Raw genomic sequence first — 23,289 nt, forward strand, 5'->3', positions numbered from 1 at the left:
ATGTGTTTTATTATTTCCTCCCATTCTCGAAGTCCCCATTGCCTTCAATATTTGAACAAAAATGTGGTTTGTTCCAATCTGTTTTTATCCCCAATAGCTCTTCCATTTCCTTCTTGATTATATTATAGAAGTCTTTGAATTTTTTCACATTCCCACTACATGTGGATGTATGTTCCAGTTTTTCCACAATTATGCCAATATTGTTTGGGGCAGGTTCTTATTATATAAGCCAATTGGACAGGAGTGCTATACCATTTTGTAAATATTTTCCATTGCATTTCCTTAATCTAAACATTTTATTTTATTAATTGATTTTATCCAATTGTCTATTTCTCTCTCACTGCATCTTAATTCTTCCAGACTTCTATCAGGGTATATTTTGTGTTATATTGTTTTTCAGTGTCTATTTTGTATATGAATCCCATAATTCCTTTCTCCTCTGCTTTCAATTTTAGTATTTTGTCAAGATCTGCTTCTGGGGTTTCCTTACTCTTCCATTCTGTTATCTTTTTTAGATAACCCTCTCCATAATAGCCAATTTCAGTGCCCGCACGTATCTTTTATCTCCTCCCACTGTATCACTGTTCCATCGGATTTGAATAAGTCCTCAATCTTTACATACAGATAAGCCAAGTTTTTCAGCCCTTTTTTGAGCTGACAAAGCCTCCCTTGACTTATAATTGGGTCAAGGCCGGGCAGCGAAGCCTGGAGGACTTTGCTTGCAATATATGATCAATTTCTCTCTCCTCTTACCCTCCCTTATCAGTGTATTCTCTTTTCCAAAGCCTCTTTTGCCAACTTCCCTTGCTCTTAACCAAGGGAAAGTTTTGAAAAGGGAAAGAAGCCCTTGCAAGTCAGGAGGAAGGATATATATATTCACTAATCTTATAAAAGCATTTTCCCCAGAAATCTTTGTTAATCTCTCCTACAAATATATAGGCATTTTCCCCTGCAAGCCTTTGCAATCCCTATGTACCTATAGATCTAGCTCTATCTATCTATCTATCTATATACATTATTTTTATATATGAATTTCCCCTCATATGTTTGCAGGTCTTTGCAAATCCTATATACATATAAATCTAGAGATTTCGATCTGCCTGTATATCTGCATTCATATGTATACATTTTTATATATGAATTTTCCCCTCACATGTTTGCAAGTGTCTGCAAATCCTATATAGATATCTATATAGAGAGAGATGTCTAGATTGATATATAAAAGGTAAAGGTTAAGGTTTCCCCTGACGTTAAGTCTAGTCGTGTCCGACTCTGGGGGTTGGTGCTCATCTCCATTTCTAAGCCAAAGAGCTGACGCTGTCCGTAGACACCTCCAAGGTCATATGGCCAGCATGACTGTATGGAGTGCCGTTACCTTCCCGCTGGAGCAGTACCTATTGATCTACTCACATTTGCATCTTTATGAACTGCTAGGTTGGCAGAAGCTGGGGCTAACAGCGGGCGCTCAGTCCGCTCCCCGGATTTGAACCTGCGACTTTTTGGTCTGCAAATTCAGCAGCTCAGCGCTTTAACACACTGTACCACCAGGGGCCCCTAGATAGATATGTATGAATATAGATATATAAGGTTTACCAATATCACAGAGGGGAAAGGCGCGCGCGCACACACACACACACACACACACATAGATATAGATATAATAATAATAATAATAATAATAATAATAATAATAATAATAAAGCAACTCGGGGCGGCTAACATGAGGCCAAGCCCGGAAAAGACAAAGTGTAGACAAGTTAAAATATAAAACAAAACAATAAAATAACAAGCAGTATAAAATCAAAAACATAATTATACATAATTACATAAAACAAGTTAAAAAGTTTTAAAACAATATCAGTTTCACCACCAAAGAAACAAAAGGAATAATGGGGGGGGGGGGGTCAAAGCAACGTGTGTAATAACAAGGTTATTCCATAAAGTGCCTGGCTGAGTGTTCCAAGGTTTCCTAAGATGACGTTAGGGGTAGGATGGGGACCAGAGATAAAGTACAGAATAGCGGCATGGTTGTCAAGGGGTCTATGGTGTCTTGTTTAATCGAAAGCATGCTGAAAGAACCATGTCTTAAGTTGTTTAATGAAAGCAGATAGGGTTGGGGCCAGCCTAATCTCCCTGGGGAGAGAGTTCCAGAGCCAAGGGGCCACCACAGAGAAGGCTCTCTCCCTCATCCCCGCCAACCGAACCTGTGATGTTGGAGGGAATGAGAGGAGAGCCTCCCCAGAAGATGGAAGAGATCGTGCAGGCTCATAGGGGGAAAGGCGGTAGATATAGATATGTCTAGATAGATAATAATATAGGGCTTACAAATATTATAGGTGAATGCACACGCATAGAGAGAGAGAGATGTCTAAATAGATTTCTGCATGCATTTCCCACCCTAGGCTTATACTTGAGTCAGTACGTTTTCCCATTTTTTTGTGGTAAAATTAGGTACCTCGGCTTATATTTGGGTCAGCTTATACTCGAGTATATATGGTATATTCCATTCAGATATGTAGGAAGTATTTTTGAAAGGATGCCATTTTGGGGAGGGTCACTTTAGCTTTCCCCAGGATTTTGGCAGGCAACATCTGAATCCCTACCTCCCCACAATCTAAATCATTCCCATCTTGAAATTTTTTATTATGTGATGCATATCCCAGAAAGCAAATGTAGTTGAACATTTATAGGCTATTGCAGCTTATCACCACCACCACATTTTTAGACTTGACATCGCCTTTAAAAAAACAAGTGAGACAGATTGTTTTTTTCCAGTGAGGGGTGGGGAGAAGTTCTGAAGTCTTGGGGTGTTATACAGTATCATCTAGGCTGCAGGCTGTACTTGCCCTCTCCTAGTTTAAAGAAATCGTTTCTGCCATTGAAATAACTATCCCTGGATTTTGTGAATTACTGTGTGTTACCTCTGTACCTTAGGAGCCTGCTATCACTTGCATTCTTTGGCTGTTACCCTTTAAGACAATGTTCCTGGTGACTGTCACTTTGGCAAGGAGGCTTGGGGGGTATTCCCACTCTCTGCGTTGATCCTCCATGTTCCATTGTGAACCACATTCCTTTTATGCAGCATGGGAAAGGGCTATTTTATAGCAGAGTACTGTTGCAAGCAAAGAGAATTCAGAAGGGATGCCACTGCCACCTTGTGATTGTTTCTTGAAAGACTTTTGTTTTTATCATATGTATTTGAGAGTTGAAAGGATTGTACTAGTTTGTTGGCCTTCTTCTGTATTGCTGAAAGAACCTAATCTGTAATCAGTAAAAAGCACAATCCAATGTGTATTGTTTGACTTCCTGTGGTTACTTGTGTTTGTTTTTCTGTATCTTTAAGTACCAAGGAAACAAAATTCTGTTTCAGATATAATATTATCCATGCTTTGTTGGCAAGCTGTAATGTCCACAAAAACCTATGCAAATCTAGTGTAAATGTGAGGTCTATTTGTTACAGTGCTCTGTCATGCATTGTAAACAGGGTGTTGGTTCCTACCTTAGATAGGCATTTTTTTGTGTTAGCTTTTCCATCTTTGTATGTGTGAAAGCCTTGAGATACACTCAAAGGCGTGAGTTTAGACCTTGCAGCAGCCTTTTGAATATAGAGCAGGGTGTAGAACAGTTGTTCTCAACCTGTGGGTCCCCAGATGCTTTGGCCTACAACTCCAGAAATTCCAGCTTATTTACCAGCTGTTAGGATTTCTGGGAGTTGAAGGCCAAAACATCTGCTTTCCATGACCATTCAGCAGCTCACTGTGAAACATTTGTTCAATTCTTTGCGAACAAAGTCGCTCTGATCCGGTCCGACCTGGAAACCATATTAACAGCAGTCTCTGAAGATGTAGCACAAGCACCTACTTGTCCAGTTTTAATTAATTCGTTTCAATTAGTAGAACCTCTGAGGATGTGGATAAGATCCTTGGAGAAGCGAGGGCAACCACATGCAATCTAGACCCCTGCCCGTCCTGGCTGATAAAGCAAGCCAAGGGTAAAGGTGGTGGTTAATGCCTCCTTACAAGAAGACAAGATTCCAGCGGGCCTAAAGGAGGCCATCATAAAACTCTTTTGGAAAACCATCACTGGACCCCATTCAATTTGTCAACTTTCGTCTGGTGTCCAATCTTTCCTTCTTGGGCAAAGTTTTGGATCATGTGATGGCCTTGCAACTCCAGGTGTTCTTGGATGACATTGATTATCTGGATCCCTCACAGTCTGGCTTCAGGCCAGGGCATGGAACTGAAACAGCCTTGGCCACTTTAGTAGATGATCTACAACGGGAACTGAATAGGGGGAGTGTGTCTCTGTTGGTTCTCCTGGGCCTCTCAGTGGCCTTCGATACCATAGACCACGGTATCCTTCTGGGACACCTAGCAGGAATGGGGCTCGGAGGCACTGTTTTGCAGTGGCTCCAGTCCTTCCTGGAGAATCGTCCCAGAAGCTGTTGTTGAGGGACACCTGCTTGGCCCCGCAGCCATTATCTTGTAGGGTCCTACAGGGCTCAGTACTGTCCCCCATGTTGTTTAACATATACATGAAATCGCTGGGAGAGATCATGCAGAATTTTGGAGTTAGATTTTATCTGTACGCAGATGATTTTCAACTCTACTACTCCTTTCCACCTGCTGCTAAGGAGACTGTTCAGGTTCTGAACTGGTGCTTGGCAGCTGTGATGGTCTGGATGAGGCAAGGCCATGATGATGGTACCCAAGGTGTGCAAAATCCTCTATGATTTAGCAAATGTTACAATCAACAAGAGAAAATGAGATTATAACTTGTGTAGTGCATTCTATACAAGGTAGCCTTTGTAACTCTCTACCTGCTATAGGATAAAAAAAACCTGGCAGATGTCATAAGTAAAACACAATGTTATCTTGACCCCACAGGTAGCCACTGTTATTTACTGATGTAACCAGGGCTTATTCTACCAATGCTGTCACAGGTTTTTGCAACTCTCCACGGCGTTGAAGTGATAAGTCTCTTTTATGCTAACTCCTAAGCCAACCTGTTTATATTTGTCAAATATTGTTTACTTGATGGCAAGGCCATGATGAATGCTGAGATCTTTAGCTTCTTAGCACCTGTTCTACACCCACTGAGTAAATGTGGTATGAACAGCCCAGAAACCATGAAGAGGAAAAATTGGTTACTGATCTGTGTCTGTAACTCTTCCAGGTGTTATTTATTTCTTTAGTTTTATTTATAGTATTTATATTCTGCCCTTCCCACCCCTAAGGGGACACAGGGCGAATCACAATGCACATATACACAGCAAACGTTCAGTGCTGTTTTTAGACATACAATACATATAGACAGATTGAGGTAATTCAATATTTTCCAACTTAGGCTTCTGGAGGTTATGCTCGATTCTGGCCACAGGGGAACTGTCGCTTCATCCACTATGACTCCAAGTCCTTTTTGATCATATTATTTACTCCTTGCTCTTTGATCGCCAGCAGATGTATGGTGTCGTAAATTAAATTAACTTCCCCGCTTAAACAGTCCCTAATTTATCTACTCACAACTTCAGCTGTTTTCGAACTGCTTAGGTGGACAGTAAGCTGGGCTATTGGCAGTCGGGTGGTCAATCTGACTCGGGCTTCGAGCTTACCACCTTCTGGTCAGCCGTGATCTATTGCTGCTGGTGATTAACCAGCTGCGCTACAGCCTTGCCCAAACTAAACCTAACTGTGACTATGCTTTCTTTATATAGTTGCTTTCCTGATCTGATATGGTTGGTTGAGCAGAAAGGAAATATTGGAACTAGATTCCATTGAGTGCATACACAAAAAGTAGTGGTGGGACACCTGCCATAATTCTAGCCAAGAAGTTTACTGGAGGGAAGAGCATTGTCATCTATGTTCCTGCTCCCACAGTGGGAAACAACTAGCACACATCTAGCATAAAGCATATTCTGAAGGATTCTGAAGAAGGCACTGTGAGTCAAAGTAGCTCTGGAGATAGCAGAGCAAGCAATTTTCCCTTCAGAGCAAAGTGTTTGAAACAAGGATGTAATGGAGCAGTAGATGGCTAGAGCAGTAAAAGGTAGGAAACCCATAAGTATGGCAGGGACAGATATGGGACCTCATATCTTAGGCAGCATGACACTTTGTAATGCTTCTGGATGCAGCATATTAAAAATGCTGACATTTGGAACAGTTACATTTGATATCCAGTTTTCAGAGATGCATATGTATATGTATGTGCATGTTTGTGTTTATGTTTTGGTGAGAACAATCAAGGTACTCTATTCAGATTTCTTGATGGGGCAAATTCCTTATATATTTGGTGAAATTGTGAGCATTAACTCAGTGAAGTGTGCTAGTTTATTTCCAGGTACAATTCACAATTCCAGGCATAAAGCCCATTATGATTCAGGCCCAGGTTATATAGCAGACTATATCTTCCTGTATGAACCTACCCAAGTCCTGAAATCATCAGGAGGGGCCCGTCTCTCAGTTTTAACACGATTGGTGCAGGATTGAAGAAAAGGCCTTCTTGGTGGCTGCCCCTGGACTCTGGAACTCTTTTCCCCAACAGCCAGAATCTTTTCTGTCCTAAAATCTTTATTCCAACACATTTTCACACAGAATTTTTTAAAAGAACATACTAGGAGATGCTGTATTGTTTTAACTGAATGGTTTAAATAGTTTTTAATTTTTTAAAATCACTTTATTTTGATTTGAGGTTCGAATTATTTTAATACTGTAATAGTTAATTTTATTTAAATGTGCATTTTTGTATATTTAAAATTGTATTTTTCTTTATGTGTGTTTTATGTGCAGTGCCTATTTTTTCAATTATCAAATGTGACCTCACAAGTTCAACCTACAGATCAGAACTGGAGGAACAAGGGAGCTTTAAGCCTGTCCCTTTTTTGCACTATAGTTGAACCATAACCCATAGGAGGTTTTTGTAAATTTGTTCAGAAGAGAAAATGGAAAACATAGGAGAAAAACGATACAGAGAAGAAAAAGAGAAACTGAAAGGAAAAAAAGCAAATAATAATTGAATAATCTCCCACAGCAACATCTTTGATATGACAGGGAGTGAGACCAGGACCAACAGCTATATTCACACACAGGGCTGAGACATTCTAAGCATTCATTATTGCTGGATAACTAATTGATCCTTTATCAACTTTTATTTTGTTTTGTTTGACGACCTGCTTTAAATGTCATTATCTAAATTGTTGCTGTCTTTCTTTCTGACGTGTTACTTTGCAAATTGTTGTCATATATTTGGCTATATATGTCTACACAACTGGAATACTGATTTACAAAGAACTAGCTTTTTTTCAGATAACGTATGTTCAATCACCACTGACCACCCTGGAACTTATTTTTAAAAACATAAATACATTTCCTTTGTTTCATAGAAAAACAGAAATTCTAACAAACTATGTGTATTTTTGAAATTTTCTAGGAGGAAGTACTCAACTATACAATGTAATCCGTTTACTTAAATTTTGAAATGCTCATTTTCTACCATTTTTTAAAAAACATACAAAATATTTTAAATAATTTTGTGCATGAGACAAAGTTTGTGAACATTGAACTATCAGAAAGCAAAGGAACCATGATCCGAGACATCCATGTGGACAACCTTGGACATCAAAGTATTTGGAACTTTGGAATTCCAGACGAGAGACACCCAACCTGGACTTGCCTTACTGTTTTTGGCAGGAGAGCGAGACAAGCTAAATACTAAAAGTATCTCAGGGCACAGAATTTTCTCTCTCTCTTTCTCTCTCTCAGGGAATATAATGTTAGGTGGTGGATCATCTTTCGTAGCCTCAATTTATTTTTATATTTGCAAACAAGTCAAATATGTATGCCTTCAGGGAAGGATGAGTCCAGCAGAATTAGCACGGCTGGCTTATTACATTTTGAAATAATGCTCAGGGGTGGATTATCAACTGTTCAGCTGGACCAATTGCTTCGGGCAATTCTTTAGTGCTAAAGGAAGAAGGTTGCATTCTATGTCTTCTTCTCTAGATACTTCTGGAACCTCTAGAAGATACTGTTGTCACAAATATTTCATACATTAGCTTCAGTAATTGAATAATTACTGAATTACTGACTTTTATTTGAATAAAAATCCATGGAATCAGGCTATTAATCTTACTAAAGATGCAGAGCTCAAAATGGGTTCACATGTGACAATTTTAGTAGTGCTGCCTATTATCCTCTAAGTAATCACTGTCGGCACTAGTGCAAAAAGAAAGGTCCTATATTTGGAACTGCTTCGGGGTCCCAGCCCTCTTGATCCAGCCATGCCTCTGTAACTGAAGTCATACAGAACTCAAAAGTAAATAGCAGGTGGCAGAACAATTTGACAAGTGCAATGTATTTTATCTGGAAAAAGGCTGCAAGATGGAAATGTGGAAGAGTACTTGATTTCATGAAATTGTTTATATTCTATTAGTATTTAGGTAGTATACCTATGTATACAGATCCATAATAGCAGCATGAATACAAATGTTGCTCAGATCAGGAAAGATGTTGTAATAATTGCAATTATTATCTCTTTCAGGGACAGATTCAAAGTCATATTTGCCTTGCATCAGATTAATTGTCATAATCTAGTACATGATATACAGCCTTGCATGTCAAAACATTTCTCATACAGGTGCATGAGAATGCTATACTAGACTGTTTAAACTTGCAGGTCAGCAGTTCCTGAACTGTTCCAAGGCTGATTTTCTCTTCGTCATATTAGCAATAATTACTAATGTACTTCATCCATAACTCTTTGAACTAGCAGCATCTTAGCCATTTTCTTTAAGCCATACAGATAACTTATAAAAATATCAAGACATCAGAAGAGTTCAAATGCATATTGACTGCTTCTCAAACCTATGCAAATTTATGGTAGGCCTGTTCAAGTTTCTAATATCAGAAAATGTATGATGATTGGACTTCATCCTTCCAAGATTATAGTGAATAAAAAAAGAATGTGATTAAAACACAATGTGATTAAAACATTGCAAAATCACATAGAGACCAGAAGGTCACAAAAATCAGATAGAACAAATCAAATACAGGCAGCTTTAAATAAAATTACAATATCAGCAGCTATTGAAAGAGTTGCAGAGCTTAAATCCTCTAAATGCTAACGAATATAATGCCATCAGAGCCTCCAAAAGGCTGGGGAGGAACAGCCACAATATTTTCCCCAAAAGAATATCGCAGGGATATAAGATCATCAGAGCTAAGGTTGCTCTCTTGTGTGCAATGCATCAGTCTGTCAGCTCTTGTTAATCAATCAAATAGCAGGCTCTTGTGTACAGTCACACAGGTAAATGTGAATGTAAAAGTTCATTTATGTACCTTGGTCTGAAAACATTTAAGGCCTTAGCAGTCAGTCCCAAAAACTGTCCTGTCTGGGTTAAGCTTCAGTTTGTTTGCTCCTATTGCCAGTACTAGCACCAGCCATCTATGTAAAATTTTTACCGCTTTCTCTGGAAAGTGATCATACCTGCTCCCAATCTTCTGGGTGATTTTGCTGACCATGTTATAGCATGTATTTATTTTATATATTAATTTTTTTAAAGTAATAGTAGATCTCCTAATTTATCAAGGTCCCAAAGCAATGTACAACGGTAGAAATATTTTAAAACATTTTTCAAATGTGGATATTAAAGAGCAAGTTGAACCATATAGCTCTATATTATATTACAACTTGCATTGTAGAATTAATGCAATATGATATCATTCTAAATTCCATTGCTCAATGTGTAGTTTGTTGAGGCACAAGCACTCGGCAGAGAAGGCTAGAGACCATGTAAAACTACATGTCACGTGATCCCATAGCATTGAATCAAGGCAATTAAGGTGGTTCCAAATAAGAAAAAGATGCTGGGGAAAAATTGAAAAAATGCAGCATTAATTTCTTTCAGAGATTGAAAGTCAGTTTGTTGCCTTATGGAAATAAAATGGTTTATCTATAACTTGGTCTGACATAAAATGATTATGCTTGATATATTCAATGCTTATTCTGAATGTAATTGCACATTTAATTTAATGTTGGAGGGCTTGCCAGTTTATGAGGAATAGGCAAAAAAGGCAATAAAAACAAATGAAACTGCATATTCAAGAATCTGAAAAGCAGGTGCTTGACTGCAGTTATCCAAGTAGTTTGCCAACAAACTAAGGATATTCAAACTTCCATCCAAGTTCAGTTCTCTTAAAATTATGGCATTTAAATCACAGCAGTTAAGTTTTTTTGGTGAAGGTTAAGAAAATCGATCACAGATCTGGTAGCTAACTGTTAATCTACTAAACCTAAATTATGTGGTCCTTTTAGCCACTTGAAAAAACTGTTGGTCAACTCTGAGCAAATGCAGTGGCTGTAAGGGTAACTTTTTGCCACCTTCACCACCAAGGTAGGCCCTGGTATGGGCTTTAGCTTGTTGATTATATGTGTTCCGGGTTCTCTGTGACCATTACTCTAGATATCAGCATTGTCATTTCATTATCCCCAGCTTCAAGGAATATTATGGAATACAGGGCTTGGATGATGACATTTGGGAGCAATTGCGTTTACAGCCTGAGCCATCTTCTTGCTTTGGAATTCAGATGGGGCCTTGACACTACCATCAACTTCATCTGCAAGGAAGCTTCCAAGACACTTCGAGAAACTATTTGGATCAATACATTTCAAGAGGAACATTATTAATGTAAGTGTCATGCCTTGGCATGCATGGCCGCATGCCGTGTACAAAACTGTTACAATTACAATGGTAAAATTTTAAAATGACTTTGAATCTGTCCTTGAAGGAGGTAATTACAACATTGAAGATCACTTTTAGCTTCATCAAAGCATTTGAGAAAACTTTCCACTTCAACTTTTCTTTCTATGTTTGGGTTTAGGTATATAGGTATGCTATCTACATAATGGCATAATAAAAACGTTATGGTATCAAGTACTCTTCCATTTCCATCTCTCTAGCCCTTATTTCATACTAGCTGTACCCGGTCACGCATTGCTGTGGCCCACTCTTGTTAAATGGAAAATAAAAAAAAGAGAAAGAGCTGGTTTCTAATATATGTAATTTCATAATGCTTATGGGTAAACAATATTTTTTGTTGTTCCATTATCTGTGCAGATATAGAGAATGTCTGATTTGGTGACTCTAGAACACGCAACATATAATTGTCCATGTGAGAAGCCATCCGTGTGTAAATCTGAACCGCAGAATTCTAAAGATTGGCCCTGAGCGTAAATTATGTAGTATAGCGTGTGTTGCTTTGACGTCCAGGAGATGGTGCAAATTTCCCCCAAAAGCATATTTTTACCTGTCATGGGTGTAAAAACATGAGAACATGCGCCTTTTCGAATGCCACATTGTGTCCAATTTTCAAAGCAATCAGTGAAGAATTTTGGGACATTGGAGATTTTGAACAAAGAAACAGTTACATTTGTATTTATTTATTTATATAAAATATGTTAAGTTGTAATGTTTTGATTATGAGCTGCTTTGAGGCCCCTCCCACAAAGCTGAATAAAATCCCACATTATTTGCTCTGAACTAGGTTATATGGCAGTGTGGACTCTAGGCCCTTCCACACAGCCTTATAACCCAGAATATCAAGGCTGAAAAACCCACAATATATGCTTTGAACTTGGATATATGGCAGTGTGGACAGAGATAACCCAGGTCAAAGCAGATATTGTGGGATTTTCTGCCTTGATAATCCAGGGCCCCTGGCACACAGGTGTATAAAATCCACATTGAACTGAATTGTATCGTAGTGTGAACTCAGCCAATCAGTTCAAAGCAGATATTGTGAATTATCTGCCTTGATATGTCAAGTTATATGGCTGTGTGGAAGGGCTTAGAGGAAGAGATAAAGCAGAATATAAATAAATAAATTCTGTATGTGGCATTCAATATTTGAGTCTCTTCCTGTTATTTTTTGTACATCATTTCCTCGAAACCAGTGTGATTGAATTCAGGGAGTCAAAGTCCAAACAGTTTGGAGCCCCAGCGGAGGGTGTTCCATCCAGGACATTTTGACTCCTGGGTCTCTGGCCCTCTAGGACTGACGGGAGAGGCGGGCTGCGGCTTGGAGTGCCAGGAGTGCCTGCCCTTTCCGGGCTGCCAGGCTCCGCTGCCCGCTGTTTTGAGTTCCGGCTTGCCTGCTTCTTGTGCCTCCCGCGGCACTTACTTCACCACTGCTTCATCATGAGGCCACTGGCCGGGTTACTCCTGGTCATGGGAGCCACCACCGCCGGCCTTTCCCTATTGTCATCGCAGCTCCCCGGAGAGCCCTGAGTGGGGAGCGGGTGAGTCCGTTCTGCCGCCTCCGGCTCTCTGCCTGGAGAAGGGGTGCAGTTTTGACACCACCCCAACTCAAGGCATGAAGTCATGGGAGCTGATGTAGTTCATCAAGGTCTTTAGCCATCTCTGCCAAAGAGTGCTGCAAAAAACTGCAACTCCTACAATCCCACAGCCTTGAGCCAAGACTGTAAAAGTGGTGTCAAACTGCATCAGTTATATAGTGTATTCTCTTGGCATACTGATATTCCAGGCAGTGGAGAATTCCAACACAATTAAATCAAAGTGAAACCTAATTGAAATCTATGAGAATTCAATGTAGCAATGCATTCGGGAAGATTGGAATAGAATAATCAAATATATAGTATAGTGTGTGTTGCTTGGATGTCCAGCAGATGGCGCTGTTTTTGAAGAAAAACATTTTTACCTGTCACAGGTGTGACATCTATATAATAGTAGGTTGTTTATACTGAGAGACGCTGTGCAGGGTTGCAACACAATCAGCCATGTGACAGCTATACACCACACTAGGCTGATCTGCATTAACCAAGTACAAAGCAGCTTAATACGGCTGCCCCCTAGGTTAAACTAACTTGGGGAAAAGCTCGAAACCTAAAAAAGGATTTAGATTATTCCTGGGTTAGGGAGTATGAAGACAGCTGGATGTGCTCCTAAGAGGAAACTGCTGCAGCTGCCTTCACAGCCATCCCATGCTTTCTGGGCTCAGGCAGCCTGGGAGTGCAGGATAATTGTACCTTCTTGTTTCCTCCTCCATAGCCACTTTCCCTAGCCACAATTTGGCCACCTACCTAATTCTTGGAAGTCTGGCAGCTAAGGAGGCTTGGAAAAGGAAGAGGGTCTAGCAGAAGGCTGCTGGAGTGAGGTTAGTGGTTGTGTCATGGATGGGGACAACTGCAACATGGGGGGGGGGGGTAAGCGTGTATAGCTATCCTGCACCCCCAAACACTTGAGCTGTCTAGAAACTTAGCAGGAGGCTGCTGGACTGAGTGTCAGGTAAGTGGTCATGTCACAAATGGGGACAGCCATGACACAGGAGAAGGGAAGGGGACATCCATCCCACATCCCTGAGCCCAGGAAGTGCAAGATAGCTGTCAAGAGACCTAGTAGAAAGCTGCCAGATTTCTGAGTGTCAGATAAATTGTCAGGTGGCAATGGAGACAGCTGCGACACAAGGGGAGAGAATGGAGGGGATAGCCATCCCACGTACCCAGTGAATGCAGGATGGCTGTCAAGAAGCATAGTGAAAGGCTGCTGGACCTCCAAGCATCCAGTAAGTGGTAATATCACAGACAGGGACAGTCATGACACATGGGAGGACCCTGCCCACTGGCACTAAACCATGTGTGGCATAGCTGAGCAGTGGAAACTCCCTGACCCCTCTGAGGTGGCTTAGGAAGTCCTTCTGGGGCCTGCATTATCAGCCCATGTGGAAATGTTATCTGGCCTATCCAATAGCATGCTTAGTGTGATAAAACATTCCCCCTTGCGTGCACTCACACACACATACACACACGTGTGTGCGCTCACATTCACACATGCACTCTTTTCTTACACCTGAAAAATAGCTGAAGAATATCTCCCTGCCTTCCAGAACGTTTTGAAAATAGGTGAGCAAAGACAGCTGCCCTGCTTCCAATTTTGCTGCATGAAAGCAGCTTCAGGTCTCTTGACGACTTTAGTTGCATAGACTCCAATTACTTCAGCAAACAATGAGACCCAGAGATTTAGCACACTACTCTTCAATTAACAGCTGTACAGCAACAAGGCAGTGATTAAAATGGTATTAATCTAGGCATTGAATACAATACCAGAATTATACTCCTGAAATTTAGGTGGGTATCATGTGGCCTTCCATACATTGCTAGAGTGCAATTCCCAAGTTAACCCTCTTCATGCGTTTCAGCAAACTCCCATGTAAACCACATTGCATGGAGAAATTAGCTCAGCAGAGTGCAAAGTGCATCTTACTGCTATCTTTTTTTTTCTTTCTTCCTCCTCCTCTTATATCTTCAGAGTGTATCTCACTAGGAAATGAGAATGCCGGGAGGAGAGGGGAAGGGATGGGGAGGTTGTGGATTCTGGAACTAGATTGAGGCCAGTTTTTGTGTTTAATATAATCACCTCCTTGAAAATTAGATTACATTATAGATTCAGAGAAGCATTTGTATATTACCCCACCTTTTTCCCAGCACAAGTCATAGAGACACAGAAATTATGTCTTCAAAAATGTATATATTTCTCCCCACCCACACCACACAAATAAAACATCCAGGGAGAGTTTCAGTGGAGGGGATTCTGAAGTGTGTTTTTTTGATTAACAAAACTTGTTTCTCATCACATTCACTATTTTGACCTATCTAATTGTCTCTCACCGGCAGTAACATTAAGTATTTCAGTTGGGTCTGTGCAACTGGGCATTAGTTTTTAAAATTATAGATTTTCATATCCTTATGCTTCTGTCACTTTGTATCCCACTTTTACTATCTAATAGAACTATATGCCTTCAAACTGCCTGTTGACATATGGCAATCCCATATGTCATTAGGTTTTCTTAGGCAATGAATACTCAGAGGTAGTTTCTCATTGCCCTCATCTAAAAACAGCCTACAGCACATGGCATTCTCTTCCAAGTGCAGGCCTGCTTTGCTTCAGAGATCACGTAGGATCTGGGGCCATTCATGATAATTAAGCTGATCATTCACCATCTATTCTTATAATATTACATTTTTTGTCACTATGTTACCAATTGATCAAAAAACAAAGCAAGTTTTCAACTGTTTTTCTCCATCATAATATTTTAGGCCCCTATGGAACAGCAGATTAAACTGCTGAGCTACTGAACTTCCTGACCAAAAGGTTGGTGGTTCTAATCCAGGAAGCGGAGTGAGCTTTCGCTATTAGCCCCGGCTTCTGCCAACCTAGCAGTTCAAAAACATGCAAATGTTAGTAGATCAATAGGTACTACTTCTGCGGGAAGGTAATGGCACTCCGTGCAGTCATGCTGGCCACATGACCTAGGTGGTGTCTAAGGACCACACCGGCTCTTCGGCTTAGAAATGGAGATGAGCACCAACCCCCAGAGTCTGACACAACTAGATTTAATGTCAGGGGAAAACCTTTACCTTTATCTTTAATGCTTTAGCTTCTTCTAAAACTGTGCATATTTCTTAGCTCAGAACATCCTTAATCTCCAAAGAGAGCTGCTATGTATGTGAGTTTCATCCATTTCTGTCCATCAGATGTAGTCATAAGGGGTTAATAAGGATTAAGATTTCTAAATTCAAAGCATTCTGGCTCAGAATAAAGCTGCTTTCCAAATCTCAAAATTAGGATCCAAACAAAACATTGTGTACAATGAACATTATCATCATCATCATCATCATCATCATCATTTATTTGTTTTTATCCCACTTTTCTCCCACGGGTGGGACTCAAAGCAGCAAATAAATGGTAAAAAGCAAAATACATGATATAAAAATACAGCAACATCCCCATTCTTATGAACAGCTGCAATTTCTCTGTATGTTTGGGCTTGAATGACTATGGAAAGCCCTTGACACAACATGTAACGTGAACCTTTAAAAAATAATTTGTTTACAGTTTTGGGAAGATTATACTCAAAATTCTTTCATTGTGCATACTTGAAATTGAAAACTCTGAGGAAAGATCACACTACATTTAGCTTAAGAACTGAGATGAAACATTTTATACCAGATTTATTAAGTAAAAAATAGAAGCTTAAAATCCGATGAAATTGTCTAGGAGATTCACAAATTGTTAACAAATGTCTTCTCTTTTTTATTTTACGATTTCCTTGTATTTAATCACTACATTATTCTTTTTTCTGGTTTTCCCCAGTATCTTTCAAATTATTTTCCTATATTTCTACTAACATTAATATTTGCGTTTCTGTTTTAGAAGTACTCATAGTGCCAAATAAAAAGAAAAAAACTGCATCAAAGTCTGTTGCTATCAAAATAAATGTGTCCACAATCCACCAGAGAAGAACTGGGTTTTGGAAAGAGAGAGAGAGAAAGGGAAAAGGAAGGAAAGTAAAGACATAAATCAATAGCACAGACACTGTGCACATTCTCTGATTAATTCCTATGTTGTTTAGTTGTCTGTTTTTATGCCAGATATTTTCCCCTGTAAATAATATTGTCTAACCATTTGTTCTCCCTAGGAAGTTTTTTTAAATTTCAGATAAATGAGGAGGGCTGAATGCAAAAGTTAAAAAAATATATTTTGGTCTGTATGGGCATCCAAATAATTATGAACCTTATAGTTATCAACCTGACCAATTACTGTATGTGGCCACAGTGGTCTTCATCCCACCACTCTAAATAGATAGGATCTCTGTTTGAAGTGAGTGGTAGGTTACATGAGAACATTAAACACCAAAATTGTACCTTTCATTTTATTAGCTAGAAAGCAGATGCTCCCCTTGACACATGAACACACAAACAAACAAACACAAAAGGTTTACCAAATAGCATAGTACATATAAAAATGATCCACAAACCCAACAAAGTCTAGAGCAGTGGTTCTCAACCTGGGGTCCCCAGATGATTTTGACCTACAACTTCCAGAAATCCCAACCAGTTTACCAGGATTTCTGGGAGTTGAAAGCCAAAATGATGGTATCCTTTTGATTCACCTCTTTAGGGTGAAGCATGTTCTACAGTGGCTCTGTTCTTTCCTGGTGTTCTCAGAAGATGGTACTAGTGGATTTCTGCCCAACCCCTTGGGAATTGGCCTGTAGAGTCCATGTGATTCAGTTTTGTCACTATGATATTTAACATGTATATTAAAATGCTGAGAGAGATTTTTCAGAAGATTGGTGTCAGGTATCAGTACTGTGCTGATGATACCCAGATCTGATACTCATTTTCCCCAATTACAAAGAAGCTGATCCTATACTAAACTGATGTCTGGAAGCTATAATGGACTGATCTGGGCAAGCAAATTGAAACTTCATCCAGACAAGACAGATATTTTACTAGGCAGGCAAAACAATAAATGTGGGAATGAGGATTCAGCCAGTGTCAGATGGGGTTACCCTCCTAAAAATGCAGGGTCAAAGTCTGAGGGTATCCTGGATTCAGCTCTGAACCTGGAAGCCTAGGTTTCAGCAGTGAACAGGAGTGCTTTCTCACAGTTAACGCTAGTGCACCAACTGTGTCTTTTTCTGGAGAAGTCGGATCTGGCCATAGTGGTACATGCCTTAGTTACATCCTGTTTGAAATGCTTTAATGTTCTCTACATGGACCTGCCTTTGAAAAGTGCTTTGCCTTTGAAAAGTTGCTCCAAAGAGATACATCCAGTTTGCTAACAGGGCTGACTACAGGAAGCCTGCAACTCCCTTGTTGCAGCAGATCCCCTAGCTGCCAGTATATTTCCAGGCACAATTCTAGTTTTGACCTCTGAAGTGAAATATACCTTTGGCTAGATCAGAACTTTTCAAACTTTTCCACTTGCAACCCCTTTTGGTTTGATCATTTTTTTATGTTCCCCGGATATGTATGGATATAAAACCAAGTGTAAAAATCAGGCATTTACTGATAGCAAATTAAACATTTACTTATAAAAATCAGCATTTGCAAGGCTTACTAAACAGGCTGATTTCCCTTATTATGAAGTACAGCTGAAGCATTTTATACAGAGTCCACTGTAAACATTGCACAAAAGATTTGTGTAGATGTCTAAAACAGCTGCTAAGTGATGTTCAGAAAACTTGCTTAGTTGCCAGATTTTTCGGGACCCCAACATTAAGCTAAGGGAACCCACAGTTTAAGAAGCATTTGAAATACCATATCTCCCTTTATAAGCCTATTAGAAGTGACCAGCTTCTGGTCAAAGGAAGTTTAGTATAATGCCACGTTTTTAACTTTATTTGTGGTTTTTTATACATTGTAACTATATTCTCAATTCGCTTCTGACATGATAAATAAGTAAAATTAAATAAATAAAAAGCCTATTAGAGATTTAAACTTAACTGAAGAGGCCTTCTCAGGCCTTCCCAAATAGGGAAACAAGTTGTCCAGGAACACTTGGCCTCTCTAAACGAATTCAAGTCCCCAGGGCCAGATCAGCTACATCCAAGAGTACTGAAGGAACTAGCGGAAGTTATTTCAGAACCACTGGCAATTATCTTCGAGAGTTCTTGGAGAACGGGAGAAGTCCCAGCAGATTGGAGGAGGGCGAATGTGGTCCCTATCTTCAAGAAGGGAAAAAAGAACAACCCAAACAATTACCGTCCGGTCAGCCTCACATCAATACCAGGCAAAATTCTGGAAAAGATCATTAAGGAAGTGGTCTGCGAACACTTAGAAACAAATGCGGTCATTGCTAATAGTCAACACGGATTTACCAAAAACAAGTCATGCCAGACTAATCTGATCTCTTTTTTCGATAGAGTTACGAGTTGGGTCGATACAGGGAATGCTGTGGATGTAGCGTACCTGGATTTCAGTAAGGCCTTCGACAAAGTCCCCCACGACCTTCTGGCAAACAAACTAGTAAAATGTGGGCTAGACAAAACTACGATTAGGTGGATCTGTAATTGGCTAAGCGAACGAACCCAAAGGGTGCTCACCAATGCGTCGTCTTCATCATGGAAAGAAGTGACAAGTGGAGTGCCGCAGGGCTCCGTCCTGGGCCCGGTTCTGTTCAACATCTTTATTAACGACTTAGACGAAGGGTTAGAAGGCACGATCATCAAGTTTGCAGACGACACAAAACTGGGAGGGATAGCTAACACTCCAGAAGACAGGAGCAGAATTCAAAACGATCTTGACAGACTAGAGAGATGGGCCAAAACTAACAAAATGAAGTTCAACAGGGACAAATGCAAGTAACTTCACTTCGGCAGAAAAAATGGAAATCAAAGATACAGAATGGGGGACGCCTGGCTTGACAGCAGTGTGTGCGAAAAAGACCTTGGAGTCCTCGTGGACAACAAGTTAAACATGAGCCAACAATGTGATGCAGCTGCTAAAAAAGCCAATGGGATTCTGGCCTGCATCAATAGGGGAATAGCGTCTAGATCCAGGGAAGTTATGCTCCCCTTCTACTCTGCCTTGGTCAGACCACACCTGGAATACTGTGTCCAATTTTGGGCACCACAGTTGAAGGGAGATGTTGACAAGCTGGAAAGCGTCCAGAGGAGGGCGACTAAAATGATTAAGGGTCTGGAGAACAAGCCCTATGAGGAGCGGCTTAAAGAGCTGGGCATGTTTAGCCTGCAGAAGAGAAGGCTGAGAGGAGACATGATAGCCATGTACAAATATGTGAAGGGAAGTCATAGGGAAGAGGGAGCAAGCTTGTTTTCTGCTGCCCTGCAGACTAGGACACGGAACAATGGCTTCAAACTACAGGAAAGGAGATTCCACCTGAACATCAGGAAGAACTTCCTCACTGTGAGAGCTGTTCGACAGTGGAACTCTCTCCCCGGGGCCGTGGTGGAGGCTCCTTCCTTGGAGGCTTTTAAGCAGAGGCTGGATGGCCATCTGTCGGGGGTGCTTTGAATGCGATTTCCTGCTTCTTAGCAGGGGGTTGGACTAGATGGCCCATGTGGTCTCTTCCAACTCTACTATTCTATGATTCTATGATTCAGTGGCTGTTTCCAGACATTGGAACTGCCTACCTAGAGAGGCCGAATGACCCTATTTTTATTTTCCTTCTGTCAGGAGATTAAAGCATTTTTGTGCGTCAGACCTTTCCAAACTGACTAGGATTGGGCTTTTAATAGTGTGTGCTGCTGTTTTTAAGGTCTATATGCAGTCTCTTAATTAATTTTAGTATTTTTCATATTTTTATTTCATATTTGTTTCAGATCTTATATTTATACTTTTATTCATTCTTTTGTATTGTTTTTCATCTATGTTATTTTAACTATCTTGTCAGCCACCTTGAATCTCATTATTGAGAAAAAGACAGGATATAACTGAATTAAATGACTTGCGGCATCTCCTTCAGGTCCCCCCTCACTGTTCATTACACTTTATCCATTGACTGAATAGGGAGATGGGATATCAAGCCCAATTTACTGGGGAATAAAATGTTTGTACATTGTTTTTAATTTGCATTGTTTTAAATATGTTGTTAGCTGGCTTGAATTCTATTATCTAGAAAAAAGTGGGGTGATGGTGATGATGATGCAAGTGCATCCCTACTCTGTAGGCAGTGATGTCATTTTTTTAAGTATATTGCTCAGACCACTATTTTCCATTTTATTGAACTGGATTTCCACCAAGGCTTATCAAGGATGATGGGAGTCTAAATCATTTGGCGGTTACCAGATTGAAGAAATCTGGCCTTGGTTTACAAGATTATTAGGAAGCAAGATTTCAGTTTAGTGGCAGAATACATAGTTAAAACAGAAAGTATTATGTTAAATCATTTGTCTACCCATAGAAATGTACTTTTAGGCTCTTAAGTAAGATGAGAAAGTATGTTAATTGCTCTGCTGCTAACTTTGCATAGCTGCTGTTGACCTGAGTGGACAATACTGAAGTAGATGCCTCAGTATAAGGAAGATCCAAGTGTTTTCCAGGGTAGGTAGTGATTAGTACAATACACACTTTGTATATACAAAACCTCATGTTCAGTTAATGGTGTCTACAATTAAAGGGTTCAGTAGCATTATAGGAAAGGCATTTAATTTGGACTAGATTGATCAGATGTCAATCTTGTTTAAGGCAAATTCACATAGTCATATCTTACACCCTACTTGCAATTGCTTTAAAACCCTAATTGCTATTTATTGTATTTTGGACTAGCTGTACCCAGCCACAAGTTGCTGTGGCCCAGCCTGGTTAAATGGAAAAGATGGAAAAGAGAAAGAGCTGGTTTCTAATATATGTAAATTCATAATGCTTGTGGGTATACAATATTTTTTTTGCTCCATTGTCTGTGCAGATATCGAGTATGTCTGGTTTGGCGACTCTGGAACACACAACATATAATTGTCCCATGTGAGGAGCAATCCGTGTGTAGATCTGAACTGCAGAATTCTAAAGATTGGGCCTGAGCGTAAATTATGTAGTATAGCGTGTGTTGCTTTGATGTCCAGGAGATGGTGTTGTTTTTACTAAAAGCATATTTTTACCTGTCACAGGTGTGACATCTATATAATAGTAGGTATATAAAAACATGAGAATTTGTGCCATTTCGAGTGCCACATTGTGTCCAATTTTCAAAGCTATTGTTGAAGAACTTTGGGAGATTGAAGATTTTGAACAAAGAAAGTTATATTTGTATATTAATGAGAAGATTTTAAGTCATAATATTTTTGATTGTGAGCTGCTTTGAGGCCCCTTCCACACAGCTGAATAAAATCCCACATTATCTGCTTTGAATTATATGACAGTGTGGACTCTGGGCCCTTTCACACAGCCATATAACTCAGAATGTCAAGGCTGAAAAACCTACAATGTCTGCTTTGAACTTAGATATATGGCAGTGTGGACAGAGATAACCCAGGTCAAAGCAGATAATGTGGGATTTTCTGCCTTGATAATCTGGGGCCTCTTCCACACAGCTGTATAAAATCCACATTGAACTGGATTATATGATAGCGTGGACTCAGATAATCCAGTTCAAAGCAGATATTGTGGATTATCTGCCTTGATATGTCAGGTTATATGGCTGGGTGGAAGGGCTCAGAGGAAGAGATAAAGCGGAATATAAATAAATAAATAAATTCTGTATGTGGGATTCAACCTTTGAGACACCTCCTGTTATTTTTTGGATGTCATTTCCCTGAAACCAGTGCGATTGAATTCAGGGAGTTGGAGTCCAAACAAGTTGGAGCCCCAGTAAAGGAAGTCCTGGCTCCTGGGGCTCTGGCCCTGTAAGACTGATGGGAGGGGCAGGGTGCAGCTTGGAATGCCAAGAGTCCCCGCCCTTTCTGTGCCACTAGCCCCCGCTGCCTGCTGCTTTTAGTTCCTACTTGTCTGCCCCTTGTGCCTCCCCATGGCCCTTCCTTCGCTGCTGCTCCACCATGAGGCCCTTGGCCAGGATCCTTCTGGTCCTGGGAGCCACCACCGCCAGCCATTCCCTGTTGTCATCGCAGCTCCCTGGAGAGCCCCAAGTGGAGAGCAGATGAGTCACTGCTGCCGCCTCCGTTGGCTTTCCTCCTGGAGAAGGGGCGCAGCCTTGACACCAACACAACTCAAAGGCATGAAGTCATGGGAGCTGTTGTAGTTCATCAAAGTCTTTAGCCATTTTTGCCAGAGAGTGCTGCAAAAAACTGCAACTCCCACAATCCCACAGCCTTGAGCCTGGATTGTGAAAGTGGTGTCAAACTTCATCAGTTCTATAGTGTTTTCTCTTGGCATACTGATATTCCAGGCAGTGGAGAATTCCAACACAATTAAATCAAAATGAAACTAAATCAAAATCTATGAGAATTCAATATAGCAATGTATTCGGGAAGATTGGAATAGAATAGTCAAATGTATAATATAGCGTGTGTTGTTTGGACGTCTAGCATATGGCACTGTTTTTGAAGAAAAGCATATTTTTACCTGTCACAGCTGTGACATATTTATATATATATATGTGTGTGTGTGTGTGTGTGTGTGTGTGTGTGTGTGTGTGTGTGTGTGTGTGAAAACATAAAAACATGTACTTGTTCTATTGCTACGTTGTGTCAAAATTTCAAAGCAATTGGTGAAGTATTTTGGAGATGTGAGGTTCTGAACAAATAGACATTTACATTTTTATTTCTATAGATTTATCAATATTGAAATAACTGTAACATGGGTCCAGCCTGCATTGCAATGAAAATATTTGCAAATGTAACAAATGTGGTGACTGACAACCTCTCTTTTTCCTTGCAGTTTCGCCTCGTTGTAAAGACAGCACTGAAGCTTCTCCTTGTTTTTGTGGAGTACACTGAATCCAATGCTCAATTTCTCATTCACGCAGTGTCCACAGTAGATGGAAAGAGGGGTGAGTAGCTATTACGATATCTAGCTTCA

At 40.1% G+C, this 23,289-nt stretch overlaps 1 protein-coding gene across 11 annotated transcripts in view; it reads left to right on the plus strand.

Moving 5' to 3' along the window:
* fhod3 (formin homology 2 domain containing 3) overlaps positions 1 to 23,289 on the plus strand; it is a 326,788-nt gene that overhangs the window by 182,221 nt on the left and 121,278 nt on the right. For 10 of the 11 annotated variants that reach the window (XM_062984260.1, XM_062984262.1, XM_062984267.1 and 7 more), the window contains exon 7: positions 23,149 to 23,260. In XM_062984260.1, the coding sequence (XP_062840330.1) occupies positions 23,149 to 23,260 (112 nt within the window). Of the gene's footprint in view, positions 1 to 10,534; positions 10,682 to 23,148; positions 23,261 to 23,289 lie in introns of those variants that run through there. The other variant, XM_062984266.1, reaches the window with a different exon arrangement.

This window comes from Anolis carolinensis, chromosome 6 (genome assembly GCF_035594765.1).
Source record: "Anolis carolinensis isolate JA03-04 chromosome 6, rAnoCar3.1.pri, whole genome shotgun sequence".
Lineage (NCBI taxonomy): Eukaryota > Metazoa > Chordata > Lepidosauria > Squamata > Dactyloidae > Anolis > Anolis carolinensis.